This window comes from Lithobates pipiens, unplaced genomic scaffold (genome assembly GCF_037356315.1).
Source record: "Lithobates pipiens isolate NorthernLeopardFrog02 unplaced genomic scaffold, aLitPip1_a1.2 Scaffold_1, whole genome shotgun sequence".
In the NCBI taxonomy this organism is placed as follows: domain Eukaryota; kingdom Metazoa; phylum Chordata; class Amphibia; order Anura; family Ranidae; genus Lithobates; species Lithobates pipiens.
In genome coordinates, this window is record NW_027507685.1 from 207,658,261 (window position 1) to 207,673,620 (window position 15,360).

At 42.3% G+C, this 15,360-nt stretch overlaps 1 protein-coding gene across 1 annotated transcript in view; it reads left to right on the plus strand.

Annotated features, from left to right (window-relative positions):
- Positions 1–14,274, plus strand: part of TGFB1 (transforming growth factor beta 1) — a 58,844-nt gene extending 44,570 nt beyond the window's left edge. Inside the window, exons 4-7 of the mRNA XM_077481095.1 lie at positions 5,754–5,855; positions 8,415–8,562; positions 10,478–10,631; positions 11,801–14,274. Coding sequence (XP_077337221.1) covers positions 5,754–5,855; positions 8,415–8,562; positions 10,478–10,631; positions 11,801–11,959 — 563 coding nt within the window. The 3' untranslated portion in view covers positions 11,960–14,274. The remainder of the gene's footprint in view (positions 1–5,753; positions 5,856–8,414; positions 8,563–10,477; positions 10,632–11,800) is intronic.
- Positions 14,275–15,360: the final 1,086 nt, after the last annotated feature.

Genomic DNA, 15,360 nt, shown 5'->3' on the forward strand with positions numbered 1-15,360 from the left:
CCCACGCTCGGCTCCTCCCCCCCTTTTAGTTGCCCGCTCCCCCATTATCCGGCCCTTTCCCCTTTCTCCGCCTACCCTACCTCTTCCCCGATGTGTGTCACTAGACACACTGTCATGGCTGGACCTCCCCTATGCTCCCGTCCCGTCCACTGCCGCTCCGATCCTCTCTTTCACTGGATGGATGTCATATGACGTCCTGCTGAAACAGGCCACGCTGTGGCTTGATTTGTCACCTGGTGTTTTCACTGGACACAGCAGATGACTGATAAGTGTACTTGCCGCTGCTGGTACCATGTGATCCCTGTGACCAATCACAGCACATAACAACACACAATCACACAATCACATGACAATTGTACACAATGGGTGGCTTTCATTTATGCCACCCATTGTGTTATTATTGTATTGATCTCTGTGATTGGTCACAGTGATCACATGGTACAGACAGGGACAATCACAGCCCATCTGTATCATTTGATTAGCTGTTGCTAATCACATGATACAAAATTACTTTCTTTTACCAAAGACATGAAGCAGAATACATTTTGGCATACATTTATGAGGAAATTTGATTTTATTGGATGTGTTTTATAACAGAAAGTAGAAAATGTTTTTTTTCAAAATGTTATGTCTTTTTTTTCCGTTTATATTGCAAAAAATAAAAAAACACAGTGGTGATCAAATACCACCAAAAGAAAGCTCTATCTGAACACACACAGGCTAATCTGGATGGACTGGTGTCTTTATTCAACCTTACCAACTATATAACTATTTACATACAGTGTTGCATGACTGCACAATTGCCAGTTAAAGTAACGCAGTGCTGTATAGCAAAAAATGGCCTTGTCATGAAGGGGGTAAAACATTCTGCAGCTGAGGTTATTCTTTGTTTTAATTGTTTTATTCCTTAATTTTTTTACATGATTAAAAAAAACAAGTAAAAGTGAAAAAACATGAATTTATTTAATTTGCAAATAATTTAGTTCATTTTTATAATAGAATCATAATTTTTGTGTAATTACACATGGGCCAGATTTAAAATAATTTAGATGTTAGTGGAGCTCAGTTGATCTTTATGATGGGCAAGGAGTTCCTGTGGGGAAAATAAGTCTATTGACACAGACAACAGGACTCAGCCCCGCCCCCACGGCTCCCGCATCATTGGATTTGATTGACAGCAGGGGGAGCCAATGGCTGTGCTGCTATCAATCTATCCAATCAGGACCCGATGCACTGGCTGGAGCTGGTGTGCTCGTCCCTGCTGCTGGAAAGACCGGGCACAGGTAAGTAAAAGGGGGTGCTGGGGGGTAGCTGCAGAACAGGAGGTTTTTCACCTTAAAGTGGAGTTCCGCTTAAACAAATTAAAAGTCAGCAGCTACAAATACTGCAGCTGCTGACTTTTAATAATCAGACACTTACCTGCCCCAGGGGCCAGCGATGCGGGGGATTTAAGCCCCGCTCATCTCCCCCTCCGCATGGCAGCACTGGCATTGTCACTGTGGGAGCCTGACTGTGGCTTTACAGCTGGGCACCCACTGTGCATGCGCGAGCCTCGCGCCGCGACTGGCCGGGAAATCATCTGGGACCTGTGACATGTCCCAGATGATTGCCTAGAGGAAGGGGGGAGAGGTGATCTCCCTTCCAGCACGGGGGGTGCGCCAGAAGGAAGTGGGAGCTGGAACCCTGCCAAATGTGGCATGTCAGGGGGTCACCTTCTCTTAAAGCGGAAGTTCCATTTTTGGGTGGAACTCCGCTTTAATGCATAGAATGCATTAAGGTGCAAAACCTCAAGGGTTTACAACCCCTTTAAGGGCAGCCTATAGCCTACTCCACTCCTTTGTGCATTTATGTCTTGTTACCAAGGCCAGTGTGCCAAGTAAGGTTGAGAGGGAGGTTTGACAAGTTCAACTATCATTCAGCAAATCAGAATCCAAATTTCTTACATTTTTTAACCACTTCAGCCCCAGACCATTTTGCTGGTCAAAGACCAGACCACTTTTTGCGATTCGGCACTGCGTAGATTTAACTGACAATTGCGCGGTCGTGCTACGTGGCTTCCAAACAAAATTGATGTCCTTTTTTTCCCACAAATAGAGCTTTCTTTTGGTGGTATTTGATCACCCCTGCAGTTTTTATTTTTTGCGCTATAAACAAAAATAGAGCGACAATTTTGAAAAAAACACATTATTTTTTACTTTTTGTTATAATAAATATCCCCCAAAAATATATGAGAAAAAATTTTTTCCCTCAGTTTAGGCCGATACGTGATCTTCTACATATTTTTGATTAAAAAAAACGCAATAAGCAATTATTGATTGGTTTGCGCAAAAGTTATAGCGTTTACAAAATAGGGGATAGTTTTATGGCATTTTTATTAATATTTTTTTTTTTTGCTAGTAATGGCGGCGATCAGCGATTTTTATTGTGACTGCGACATTTTGGCGGACACATCGGACATTTTTGACACATTTTTGGGACCATTTTCATTTATACAGCAATCACTGCTATATAAATGCAGTGATTCCTGTGTAAATGACACTGGCAGTGAAGGCGTTAACCAGTGGGTGGCAGTGTAGGGGTTAAGCGTTCCTAGGGGTGTGTTACTCACTGTTGGGGGCTGGGCTTTAATTTAGTGAATACTGATCTCTGCTTCGATCACATGGAGCAGAGATCAGCGTCACTAGTTGCTAGGCAGAACGGGGAAATGCTGTTTACAACGGCATTTCCTCGTTCAGCCGCCCCGTGAGACGATCGCGGGTATGTCCGCTGCGATCGAGTCCGCGGGACCCAACCAGCATGGCAGGGCGGTATTAAAGATTGGACGTACCTGTACGCCAATATGCCTGCCCGTGCCATTCTGCCGACGTACATCGGCGTGCGCTGGTCAGGAACAGGTTAACTGACATATTTAAGGTATAATGTCTTCCTTATTTCTTTTAGGCTGGGTTCACACTGAAGCAAATTGGATGTGGGTTTCTCTGCATCCAACTCGCATGTCAAGAGATTGTGACCGGCTCTCTATGGAGCCGGTCACAAGGAGGCCCCCAGATCCCCCCCCCCCCCCCCAAGTGAATGAGGAACACTGTGCCCCTACTAACTCAAAAAAAATTACAAGTGTAAATAAAAAAACACAACACAGTTTTTGAAAAGTCCTTTATGTCATATGATGTCCTTAGGTTGAAGTGGTGATATCTGAATGATGCCTGGAAATTCCATCTAATGTAAAAGCCATTCTAGCGGCTATTTAGCCACTGTATTGCTTTTACAGGCAGTGGGAGAGGACTTCCCCCCTCCTGCTGCTCTCTGGTGCCTCTCCAAGCTCTCCTGTGTAATCAGGAAGCCGGAGATCGGATCTGGTGGCAGATTATCATAGAGCTGCCCATGGAACGGATGGTCCCTGGCCAACTCTATAACCCCAGGAGGCCCTGAAGCGACTTCCAGCTCTGGCAGATGTAAACACTGCCAGTTTTTTTTCCCTGGAAAGCAGAGATTGATGCTTTTTTTTCCCTTGATTTCTTAGGGACAGCTGAAATACTTCTGTGTAGAGTGGGTTAAGAGGCATGGTGGGTGCGATGCAGATACATTAATGAGCGCCAGATACTTCTTGAATGCAAAGAGATTTATTTTCTCTTAAACAGAACTGTGGGAAAGAGGGGTGGAGCCAGGACACCCTTTAGTAGTTGCAATGTTAATTTGCAGACTCCGAGACTTCGATAGGTAGATAGCCATGCAGGAAAAGGCACCCAGCCGGAAACCACATCTGCATATGTCGCCAAGTTGTCTCCTATGGCAAAAATCTTGAACAGTTGCTAACAAAGGTTACAATGAACTCTTTCACTTCCTCCACAATCCCCTTTTTAGGATTTTCACTCAACTGAGCTCCCAGTCTATCACCTAGACCCGCTGATCCACTGCCACTGGATCTCCTGAGCTCTTCCAATCTTTTCACTGAGTATCTTCCTCAAGCATCACCCCTGTGTCCCTGCCTTGGTACTCACAGATACTCCTCAAGCGTCACTTCACTGGCCTGCTCGGTCCCTGGCTTGGCACACAAGACTACTCTGCAAGCGTCACCTCTGCTGGCTGGGTCCCGGTCTTGACACCTGCTGAAGTTTCCCAATTTTTCACTGTCCCCTGTTGGTGAAAATACTGCTCTGGTACTTGCTTCAGCTACTCACAGTGGTCCCTGGTGATAAGGTGGATGGTACCTTAGTGGCGACTGCTTCCCCTCTACCTTCGACCACTACAGGTTCTCTGGCTGGCAGAACCGTTACTGTTGGATGGACTGCAAGCCGCAGTCCCAACCCTGCACTGCTCTCTTGCTTCTGGATAGGCCCTCAGAAAGCCTAGCAGCCAGATGTCCCAGGGCAGTACAATACACGTCCACCCAGACAGCCGTCCAGGTGGCACAGAACCCCAATCACCTGAACTCATCCAAATAAATAAGCTCTCCCAGCAGGTCAAGGGACCCAAGAAAATCCCTGCCCATTGGCTGAGACACCCCATCTATTCCTAATCTGTGGTTGCAATGCCCTTGTCTTATCTAATGCCAACAGATGCCCAGCCATCTAGTAACAGAAGAGAGAAGTGCAGCAATTCCAAAATTAGGGTGATTCCAGAATTGGCCAAGACAACTATACTTGGCGGGTAAATTTAATAGCAACCCTGCCTAAACATCAGGGTGCTACACAAAAATAAAAAATAAATGAAAGGGCCCCTGTTCCCTCATGCTCCCACACAGAAGCGAATGCATACGTAGGTGGTGCCGCATATGTAAACAGCGTTCGCACCTTCACACATGTGGGATATCTATTTCTAGCACTAGACCTCCTCTGAAACTGGTAATCTGTAAAAATGTTTAAAGCGTAGTGTGCACAATTTTAAAGCGTGACATGTTAGGTATCTATTTACTCAGCATAACATCATCTTTTATATTTTCCCCCAAAAAATGATACATATTGGGTTTTTTTGCATTAAAATTCATTAAAGTATATTTTTGGGGAAAAAATGCATTATAATTACGCACATTTTATTCTCTGGGGTAACTGCTAAAAAATATATAGATATAATGCTACAGGGTTCTGAATCATTTTCTAGAAAAAAATTATTTTTTTACATGTAGGAGAGAAATGGCAGCATTGACCTGGGCTGGAAGTAGTTAGGAAAAAAAAAAATGTCCCCCCCGATGCAGATCCATCATCAATCAGGTCATCCAGCGATGTAGGTCCACGTCAGTCACGATGAATGACAGCTGCTGACTCACACCCTGTTGTCAGTCCTGAGCTCAGGCAGGAATTAAAATGGCCTTACAGCTTGACATTTCCATGACGGGGAAAGAATACAGAAAGTAAATAATAAAAAATCAAAATCAAATAATCCTTATAAGCAAGGCTGCACTGTTGCTACAATTCAAGATTAGAGTTTCAGATTCTTAGAAATGCAGATTAGTGACTGATCCTTTTTAAAGTCTGCATTAAAGGTATTTGGGTTTGATTTACTAAAACTGGAGCACTCAGAATCTGGTGCAGCTGTGCGTGGTAGCCAATCGGCTTCTAACTTCAGTTTCTTCAATTAAACTTTGACAATAAAACCTGGAAGCTGATTGGTTTCTATGCAGTGCTGCACCCGATTTTGCGCTCTCCAGTTTTAGTAAATTGCCTCCATAGTTTACTGGCAACACAGTTTTCATGTTCAGTATAGCACCCATGAGAATAATACTGCTTTAGCACATCTAAAACTGTTTGTATTTTCAGGTACTTCTTCTTCATCTTCCGCAAATGAGAGGAAAAGTTTCAGACTGCAAATGCCTTGCTCTTGTTCAAGCATCATGGAAGAGGAAAAGATGGAAATTGGTGGTAAGAAAGGATATATATATATATTCTTTTTACGGAAAGATTCAGATGTGCATCTATATATTTCTTGCCTCTGAAGCCCAATCCACTTCTGGATCTCGCTCCAGAGGCTACAGCCAGGCGATGAGGAATCAATGCGGTGCCTCCTCACCACCTGTTTTAACCCCATTTTTGCCAACAATTTCACCATAACTGTCTTGCATTGCATTGCCGCACTTCCCCATTGACTTGCATGTGCAGTGTTTGGCGGGAAGCAGGCTAGAACGTAACATGTCAGGTCAGCTTAGCCGTGGTCATGAAGCCTAATGCCTTGTACACACGGTCGGACATTCCGACAGCAAAATTCGTGCGATTTTTTTCCGACGGATTTTGTCCTAAACTGGTATTGCATACACACGTTTGAACAAAGTTGTCGGAAAATCCGATCGTTCGGAACGTGACGAGGCTAGTAGCCAATAGCTTTGGTCTCATAATTTGATCTGAGCATGCGTGGCACTTTGTCCGATCGGAATGCTCTACAAACAATTGGAAAAAGTCAGATCGTATATTTTTGTCGGAAAATTTGAGATCCTGCTTTAAAAAAAATTTCCGTCTGAATTTCTGACGGAAAAAGTCTGATAGAGCCCACACACGATTGGATTTTCCGACAATATAATCCGATCTGACCTTTTCCGTCTGAATTTCTGACCGTGTGTGCAAGGCATATGGGTGTCTTTGTTGCTCCTTCATCCAGAGTGGGGCACTCTAATACAGAAGGCGTGTTACTGGCCAGATTACCAGGTAAAAACAGAGGGATAATAAGCCTAAAAAAAGAAAACGAATGCAGCCACCACATCTAATTTGTAAGCTGAAATATATCACATTTTTGGTTTTGGGTTTAATACTACTTCAAAGTTAGGATCCAGAGGGGTCATGGGACACAATTTTTATTTTTTTTAGCACTACAAGAATGATCAGGTGCTGGGTAGTTTAAGGAAAAGGGTAATATACATATTTGGCGCAAGATCTGAAACAGATCCTATTGTACTGAAAAGTCTATGTAGTCTTTTGTCTGATAGCTGCAAATGTAGCAAACAAGAGAATGGGGAGAGGAAGTCCACTGTATCAGGGCCAGCCTCATGCAGGGAAGTAGAAGCAATCTCCAGGATATGCAAAAGAAGAAAAGAATGCAGGCACCTCTGAGTGCAGACTGTTAAAATTATATTTGTAGATCACATAGTACAACTCGCATTTTAGAATGCAATGACAGGCACATCTGTGGTAGTTCGCCCGGTGATGCATCCATTGCACTGGTCTGAAAGGAGAGCCGCCCTGGCCGCTCAGTAGGCTCTCGTGGCTGGCAAGATGGTGGTGTGATGGAGGAGAGCCAAAAAGGAGGGGTGGAATGTCCCTTGGACCACAGCGCTGGTCGGGGTCTCGCCACTTGCGCGCTCGCGACGCGTTTCCGAGTGAGCGCACCATGGTGGTGGGAGGAATGCGCGCTCCTTTCTCAAGATATGAGGAATGGGCGAATTATCACAGATGGGCCTGTCAGTGCATTCTAAAATGTGAGTTGTACTATGTGATTTACAAATATAATAATAATTTTAACAGTCTGCACTCAGAGGCGCTGCATTCTTTTCTTCTTTAGGGAAAAGGGTAGTCTAGGATAGACTGGAAAAATATCAGAGCCAACATCAAGTTTCTATTGTTGTCTGTGTCCCTGTTACTCAGATTCCCCCTCTACTTGTCCTGGTTACCAATATCACTGAGAGAGAAAGATCCCAAATTTTCAGTTATCACTATAGGTGTACAAAGCCTATTGAATTAGGGTGTGCACCCCAATGCTTAAACATGTATACGTGTGTGTGCGGTGTCAGTAGAGCAGAAAAAGTGTCAGTAGAGCAGTGGATGGTGTCATAAGGGCAGTGGATGGTGTCATAAGGGCAGTGGACGGTGTCATAAGGGCAGTGAACGGTCTCATAAGGGCAGTGGACGGTCTCATAAGGGCAGTGGACGGTGTCAGTAGTTTTTATTTTTATTTTATTTTGTATTATTTTTTTTTTTTTAAAATGTATTATTTTTATTTTTTAGGAGAAAAAAGAAAAAACAAGAAACATTTTTTGATTTGGTGAAATATGAGGGGTCTAAACAGGGGGTATATGTGCCACACGGGGTGATTAGGGTGTGCCCTGGCACATCCTGTGCATATGCCTATGGCTATCACCTAAACAGGAATCTGGTGACAACCAAATATTCCTCTATCTTTGTAGGGTTTAACTTCCTGTTATGGCTATAGCACAGGAAATAAAGGAAACTCTCCCCAATGAAGCACAGATGTAAAAAAAAAACTGATGTCGGTTATAACACCCCCTTACATTATTCAAAATAAAAAAACAAGTTTTTGCTTTTGTTCTACTTTAATGATTATAACAATATGCTGATAACTCAGAATGATGGACTGAACATTGGATTCCAAGGATTGCTCACGATTTTGCCTTCTGTTGTATCTTGTGGTAAAAGAAGTGCACTATGTTCAATAGTAGACTGAGCAAATTACAGATGTTCTGCTTTGCTTTTCAGGTATCTCATCGAAACGAGGAGACATGCAAGAGTTATCACGGAATGAATTTCCTCCCTACCTCCTAATCACGTACACCCCAGCGGGGCGAATGGAGCCAAATCCCAGCACCCGCCGCAGGAGAGCAGTGGATGAGGAATACTGCCGCACGTTAGCATCCAATTTACATTATATATATATAATATGTCACGTATATAGTATGCAGCCATGCATAGTAGGAATGAACATAGGCAAGAGGGGGTCCCTTGATTTAAAAAAACAATATATATATATATATATATATATATATATATATACGTGATCCGGCTCTTCCAGGCAGGGTGTGTGTTGGCAGACATTGAGTCCATGGTACCTGCCGCTGGGCTCCCACTCTGTGAGATCACAGCAGGAGCGAGTCGCCAGAGGCATGCATGCAAGCACACACCACCGGCAACTCGCTCCTGCTGTGATCTCACACAAGTGGCGGGTACCACGGGGCTCGATGTCTGCCAACACCCGCCGATCGTTCAGTACACAGGCAGAAAGGCAGTAAACAAGGCAGATTTCGGTTGTGTCAGTATGCAAAGCATTGATCCTGAGTAACTACAAAGCAAGGACATGGATCCATGCCTTCCCTGCACCTCCCACACAGTGCACAAAACTCTGGCTAGGCACACAGTTACCCCTTTGATCACCCCTGATGTTAATCCCTTCCCAGCCATTGTTATTAGTAAAGTGGACAATGCTAATTTTTAGCACTGATCACTGAGTGAGTGTCACCAGTCCTCAAACAATGTCAAAAGTGTCAGTTAGCGTCCAATTGCAATATCGCAGTCCTGCTATAAGTCGCTGATCACCACCATTACTAGTGAAAAAAAAATAAACAATTATATCCTATAGTTTGTAGACGGTATAACTTTTACGCAAACCAATCAATATACGCTTTTTGGGATTTTTTTTACCAAAAATATGTAGAAGAAATCATATTGCCTTTTTTTTTATTGGAGAAAGTAAAAAATATTTGTTTTTGTCAAAATTGACGATTTTATTTGTTTATAGCGCAAATAATAAAAACCGCAGAGGGGATTAAATACCACCAAAAGAAAGCTCTATCTGTAGAGAAAAAAGGACATACATTTTATTTGGGTACAGTGACCCACGACCACACAATTGTCAGTTAAAAAAAGTGACCTGGTCATGAAGGGGGGTAAATCTTCTGGAGATCAAGGGGTTAAAATTGTATCACACTAATTTTATCAAGTAAATTACAGAGAGTTTATCAGCTGTCCCATACAAAATGCTGGATATACAGTATATGAAGGATCAACGTTCCCTCTTCCATATACCGTATTTTGACAATTCCCTCTGAACAGATTTTTTTTTTGCTTTTAATGAGCAAAAGAATTAAATTTCCGAGCCTGAAGAATACAGTGTAGTTTCGGTTACATTAAAGCCATGATTTTGGCAAATATAAGAACTTTTATCTCACATTGTAATTGTAGCTAGGGTGTTGATACCAAGGAACTGGAAATAATGACAGATTCCAAGGCCAAAAGAATGGATCCAAGAAATACATATATTGGAAGAGATGGAAAGATTTACTGATTTACCCTTTCCCTACATAATATTATTTTTGATGGAACTGTAGAAGTAAAAAAAAAAGGCAAATTACGGTACCTTATTGGGTAGAGATTAGAGAAACACAATCCCTGAATAAATACTAAGGGCAGGAGGATTAAATAAATAGTGTTAGTAATTGCACTGGATTTTTTGTATATATGTAATAATATAAAGTAATGTAGTGTACTTTTTGATGAGATCAGCTTGATTGCATTGGAAAATATGTTTTCGAAATAAAGAATTTATAAATAGAAAATAAATAAATAAAAATGCCCATGCAATAGCCAAACCCATTAAGCATATACAGTATCCTCCAGTGCAGAGAAGACTTTATGGTACCCTAAGTTACCTTAACTTATCACAACACACTAACACCAGCTGAAGCTCTTATACAAGTGCCCACATTTTAAAAGTTGGTGGTTAATTAGAAAACCCTATTAAAGAAAACTTTGTGTTTCCATTACAGGAACAGTGGGAAGAACTGCTGTGTAAAACCTCTTTATATTAACTTCCGAAAGGACCTTGGCTGGAAATGGATTCACGAACCTAAAGGATATGAAGCCAATTATTGTTTAGGAAACTGTCCATTTATTTGGAGCATGGACAAACAGTACAGCAAGGTAAGCACTGGAATATGGTGGCAACTGAGTATATAAGGCCCTTCCAACAAAGAGAATGATAAAAGGTAAATAAGGTTCAAGAGGGCAATTTTTCCAAAATAAAGACCACGGGGACATGACCTCAAACTAACTAGAGGGATGTTCAAAGCTAATCTTAGAAAGTATTATTTTATTGAAAGGGTAGTTGATGCTTGGAATAGACTTTCAGCCGAGGTAGTGAGACATTCAACAGTAAATGGCCCCAAGCATGCTTGAAACAAACATAGATCTATACTCAGACAAAAAAGTTACGAAAACAAACAAAACCCCCAAAAATAAATGGGAAGGCTTGATGGACTACTCAGTCTTTTTCTGCCATCACTTTTCTGTTTCTATTTTTTTAAAAGAGAAAGAATAGTGTGTAGAAAGAGGATGTGATTTTTTAGGCACCCAAAAACAAGTACTGTATATACTCGAGTATAAGCCGACCCGAATATAAGCCGAGGCACCTAATTTTACAACAAAAAACTGGGAAAACGTATTGATTGGAGAATAAGTCTGGGGTGGGAAATGCAGCAGCTACTGGGTAAACAATGCCCATCTGCAGCCTCACTGAAAACAGAAAAATAGATATATAGACGCTTACAACAAATATGGTGTCTGTCTCTTACAATAAAGGATTATACATCTTGGAAGGAGTAATGACAAATGGAGTTTGTCCCTCCTACTTAAGGGCTACACAGCTATAAGGAAGCTAAGAGACGTGGTCGGAAATCTACTAAAACTGTTGCACCCAGAATCTGGTGCAGCTGTGCATGGTAGCCATTCAGCTTTTAACATCAACCTGTTCAGTTAAGCTTTGGTAATGAAACATGAAAGCTGATTGGTTTCTATGCAGACCTGCACCAGATTTTGCATACTCCAGTTTTTCGTAAATAGCCCCCATGGAGACTGTCCCTCCTACGGGAGAGTGACAAAGATAGAAGAGGGGCTTTGAGACATAATCTTTGCCCCCTCCCACTGTCATTGAGCAGTATCTAGTTACTTGTCCCGGGTCAGTGACTCAATATATTAAAAAAAACAGTCCAGTGTCCATATTTTTATGTAACAACGAGAGAAAGCTTTCCCAAATCATGAACAAGCAATAGTTTTGACAATTTATAATAAAGCCCAATTTTCGTTGGTTTCAGGTCCTGTCTCTCTATAACCAGAACAATCCAGGTGCCTCTATCTCACCATGCTGTGTACCGGAAGTCTTGGACCCACTCCCTATTATCTACTATGTTGGCCGAACACCAAAAGTGGAGAAACTGTCAAACATGGTGGTCCGATCTTGTCAGTGCAGCTGAGACATAACATTGGAGGTCAGAGGTTAAGGAAACAACACGGTACTGGACTTTGTTACCGCCAACAATAAACAGAGAGACCTGTGGTCAGCACTTGCCCTTGCACTCAAATCTGAAGTCTTAGGTCAAAAGAAACTTTCCTCTCTTGTACTTTCAGTGTGCTTGGGTTCAAAGTTCAGCAGACAATATACCTGCTAAGTACAAATAGCTGCTCGGCAACATCACCAGTATACAGTAACTCACCATTTTCCCACAAAATTCAACACTCCCGAAGAGCCTTGCCCTTCTACTCCCTTTGCTATACAAACTACAGTCAAATTGTTTTTCGTAACGTTGTATGTCATTGGGAAACACCAAAGTCAAACTGGAATATACAAGCCTAGTAAGCATACCAAGCAAACCATGGACAAGCAAAGAAAATCCAAGAATGTTTCCTCATTCACTATGGCTATGACTTTCTTCTGCTGGCTGTGCCAGCTTGGTAGAGTGATGAGCATGAAGCCTAGATGATATCTCAGTCATTACCAAGGAAATGAACTAAGGAGTGACGGAGGTTGCTCAGTACATTTGAGCAGAGCTTTGAGTCTACTTCAGCTCAGTGACTTGTCAAGGCACTTCCACTCCTTTGGAAAAAGTCACCCCATTATTGGTCTTGTCTTAGGCAACACAAGATAACAGACTGCTATGTATTATATGCTATGCATTATGAATGAGACATAATTCCAAGAGTGACTCAAATCAGGTAGGATGAGTTGATGTGCAGGTTGTCCCTGTATTGAGGCATCATAACCCACCAGTTGCTGCTGTACCTATATCCACTACCACATTTTCTATCTTGCTCGTCTTCATTTTAAATATTACAATAATGCATTTGATTCCATAGCATACACAGAGATCCACAGGCACATTAAATCGACCCAAATGAGACTGCTCTATTTTTAACCAGCCAACCCTGGACCGTCAAAGCCAGTAAAAATAGCAAAATACATAAAATACTTACCTCGGCTGCAGTAACTTCTGTTCTGGTATTTGACAGACATTGGCTAGTTATATGACCATTGCTTATGCAATGCCTGCCTTCTGAATGGTGTATTGAAATTAATGTAGTGACCCTTTCTGGCTGATCTTTCAAACAATCTCACAAGACCAGTTTGGTTCTGGAGGAGCAGTTAATGTAGCCAGAGTTAGGGTCCAAGGCTTATGTTGCCTTTGCTGACTAAAAGGTAGAATTTTTACAAAAATCCCTTGCTTTTGAAAAGCCACTCTTTAGTAAGAATAGCAGACATAAGCTTACAGGTGCTTAGTAGCCATCATGAAAAGTCTAGTTCTGCTCCTCTAAGATTGAGGCCATGTCATAGCTGCTGTCAGTAAAGATGCTGGCCAATCTATACTTACAACATTGCTGTGACTCGCTTATGAGAGTCAGCCAGCCTCTGCGCAGAAAACTTGCTGACTCTTATGCCGCGTACACACGATCTGACTTTTCGTCAACAAAACCGTGGAATTTTTTTCGAAGGGTGTTGGCTCCAACTTGTCTTGCATACACACGGTCACACAAATGCTGGCCAATAATTACGAACGTAGTGATGTACAAGACCTACCTGATATCTCAAGTACGAACGCTAGTTTTACAAGACCGAGCACTTCCGGCTCATCCTTCATTCCGAGCATGCGTGTTTGTACTTTGGACTTTTGTCTGACGGAATTGTGTACACACGATTGGAAAGTCCGACAACACATATTTGTTGGCGGAAAATTTGAGAACATGCTAGCCAACAGTTGTTGGCGGAAAGTCCGAAAACAATTGTCCGATGGAGCATACACATGGTCAGACTTCCCGCCAACAAGCTCACATCCAACATTTCCCTTCTGTAAATCCGATTGTGTGTACGTGGCATTACACGAGTCAAAGACGATCTGTGAAGCAGGCAGATTATTTGGCATGCTGGGAGACAGAATTTCTGGGGAGGGGATGTACAATTAGTAGAAATAATTTATTAATGAACATCTTCTGTAAATTGCAATACTCAATAATTCCAATAAAAGTTTTCAGCAATTCTGCATCTTCGGATTGAGATGGAAATGGTGCCTACTCAGGGAAAACAAACACAAGATAGACCATCACTTGCAGTGGTGGACAATAATTCAGGGTGAGCTGTAATCACCTGTCATAAATTGACTATTTGCAGTGGTTTGGAAGGCAGATTCTTTCTCTAAGGCAAATTTTTGTCTTCATCATTTTTTTTTATATAGTTTGACTTTCTTATTTAAAAATAAATGATTTAAAGTTCATAAATAAAATTGGTACTTGGAAAAAATCTGTGTGTGTTTATTACAAAGTTTTGAAAAAACAGTTTATAATAAAGGGGACATCAGTTAAGAAGTCTGTATCTAAACTGACTGCATACCATAAGCCCAATGCAATGTCAAATAGTTAAAGGGAACTTTACAGTAAAAATGTGATCTGCTGAAAACACCAGGGCCCCTCATGGATAGCAGCTTTACAGTAAAAAAAATAAAAAAATTAAATATACTTACCTTACTCCTGACTTACGCCTGTGGCACCAACTTGACAGTGATGGCACCAACTTGACCTCCTCCTTAAAATCTGGGGCTCCTCACAAATAGCAGATTTACAGTGAAAAGCTATTAAATATACTTACCCCACCCCGGATTTCCACTTGTGGGGCCTAGGTGACAGTGAAAGCAACCTGCACCTGGCAAGATCCTGGCTTCCTATATCTCAGGAGAACATGATCTTGCACTGTTCTGTACCATCCTCTGACAATATTTGGCATGATGTCAGGAAGGACATACCAGCAGACAGGATGGCTCTTCTGGACAGTGTCCTGTGCATAGACACAGGCTAATTCATGCTCCTTTACATGCACAAAAAAATTGTGCAAGTGCATGTGCGCGGATCTGTTGCTCACTCGTGCGCATTTGTCGATTGCATTAGCGCCAAGCGGGCGACTTAAATTGCACCGGTGCTATGCTTCAGTGCCGTCTTGTCTACAGTGTTCACGTGCATACCTGCTACCTGTTGCTCTGCATCTCACTACTATTACCAACCCAGCTTGTCTTGGCTACTCCTGAACTCCGCCTGCACTGACCCCAGCTTGCTTCTGACTATGCTTCAGCCTGTTCTTGCTGTAACTCCATTGATCTGTTACTGACTCGGCCTGCATCCTGACATTGCTGCTGCCTACACATCTGCAACTGATCCATCTTTCTTTGTGTGACCCAGTTCGTCTGACTCTGCTACTGTCCCCATTGCAGCTGGACTTCCTGCTGCAAGCCCCTGCTTATATTCCACTGGTACCCGCTTACTGCCTGTCTGTTTCCAGCCTGTGCCTGTTTTCTATCTCCAGTGCCAGCCTGCTCCTTTCTTCTGCTCACTGGTG